This window comes from Geosmithia morbida (genome assembly GCF_012550715.1).
Source record: "Geosmithia morbida isolate 1262 chromosome Unknown scaffold_15, whole genome shotgun sequence".
Taxonomy (NCBI): domain Eukaryota; kingdom Fungi; phylum Ascomycota; class Sordariomycetes; order Hypocreales; family Bionectriaceae; genus Geosmithia; species Geosmithia morbida.
Window position 1 is genome coordinate 207,235 of NW_023336202.1, and position 1,303 is coordinate 208,537.

At 60.6% G+C, this 1,303-nt stretch overlaps 1 protein-coding gene across 1 annotated transcript; it reads right to left on the reverse strand.

The window, feature by feature from the left end:
* Positions 1–1,303, reverse strand: GMORB2_2926 (Rox3 mediator complex subunit; the record flags this gene model as incomplete). Its single annotated transcript, XM_035464902.1, has 2 exons — positions 1–740; positions 985–1,303. 2 exons carry the CDS (start codon positions 1,301–1,303, stop codon positions 1–3), a joined length of 1,059 nt encoding a protein of 352 aa, XP_035319140.1.

Here is a 1,303-nt window from a genome sequence, read left to right on the forward strand (position 1 = left end):
TCATGCGCCAACCATGCCTGGTCCGTAGTTCTGCTGACGTACTGCATTCGGATACGCAGTGTTGTTTCCAGGGGCCTGTGACTGGTTAGAAGATGATGGTCCGGCAGCAGGGCTTTGGGAGACACTTGCCTGTCTGCGCCGCTTCTGACCACCCTCCCCTTCACCGGTCGAGTAGCCTCCTTCGCCGTCGTCGTCGGGATATCCCTCTCCGTAGCCCTCGGAGCTGCTGTCACCGTAGGCTCTCTTCTTGATGCTTCGGCGGGGTCTCGATGGGTCGTGGCCGAGGGGAAGACTCGTCGATTTCGGCTTGGCAGCGGCGGCGGCGGCGGCACTGGGAGTCGCTGCGGGCGTCCCCGGTGTTGCCGTCGGCCTCTTGGTCGCGTCCGGTGAGGGTGCCAGGTCACCCAGGACCGACGTGTCCCAGACGCCCTTGGGGATGGGACCCTTGGACATGGTCATGGCCTTGTCGAGCAGCGAGAGAGTCGACTGGGACAGTCCATCGCTGATATCCTTGCCCTTGACCTCCTGGACATCCCACTCCAGGTCCGGATAGTTGACTAGGCTCATGAACTCCGACATGGTGCCTTCGGGTTTCTTGACCACATCGAAGTGGCCCGCGACGCCTAGGCGCTTCATGTGGCCCTTGTACGTCTTCCGCAGAGCATTCTTCTCGCCGTTGGGCTTCTCACGGGCAACCTCGGCCGCGAGCCCGCTGAGGTCGAACATGTCATACAGGTCATCTGTCATTCTCGGTAATGACTCGGGGTGCGCTGCAAGGGGAGGGGAGGAAAGGACATTCCCGGTGTTAACAAGTCTCCTGTCTGCGTGCAACTTTCCTCTTCTCTTCTCTTCCTTTCTTTCTCTTCTCTTTCTTCTCTTGCGTCTCCTCCACAGCAACAAGCCATCAGGCAGCTCCGAACCTCGAGAGAAAAGGAGTGCCGAGATGAGAGCGGGCATAGGGAAGGGAGGAAGGGTAAGGCTTACGGGTCTGGCAGAGCAAGTACTTGGCGCCCACGTCGAGGTGCAGATCTTGGATACCCAGCCTGGGACCCTCAAGCTGGACCTTCTTCTGACCACGATCGCCGCTCCCCTCATCTTCGAGGGTTCGCTTCCGCTTGTTATGCGACTCGTCGGCCATGGCGGAATCGTTCAGGCTGCCGGAGCCGCTGACACTGTGGGCAGGGGTAGGCAGGGTCGAGGCCGTCGTCATGGAGCTGCTGAGCAGCGTCTGGGCGTCGGACGAGGTGGTGGCGGGTGACACTTGCGAGGGACTCTGTGGTGTGTGAGGATGATGGAACGACAT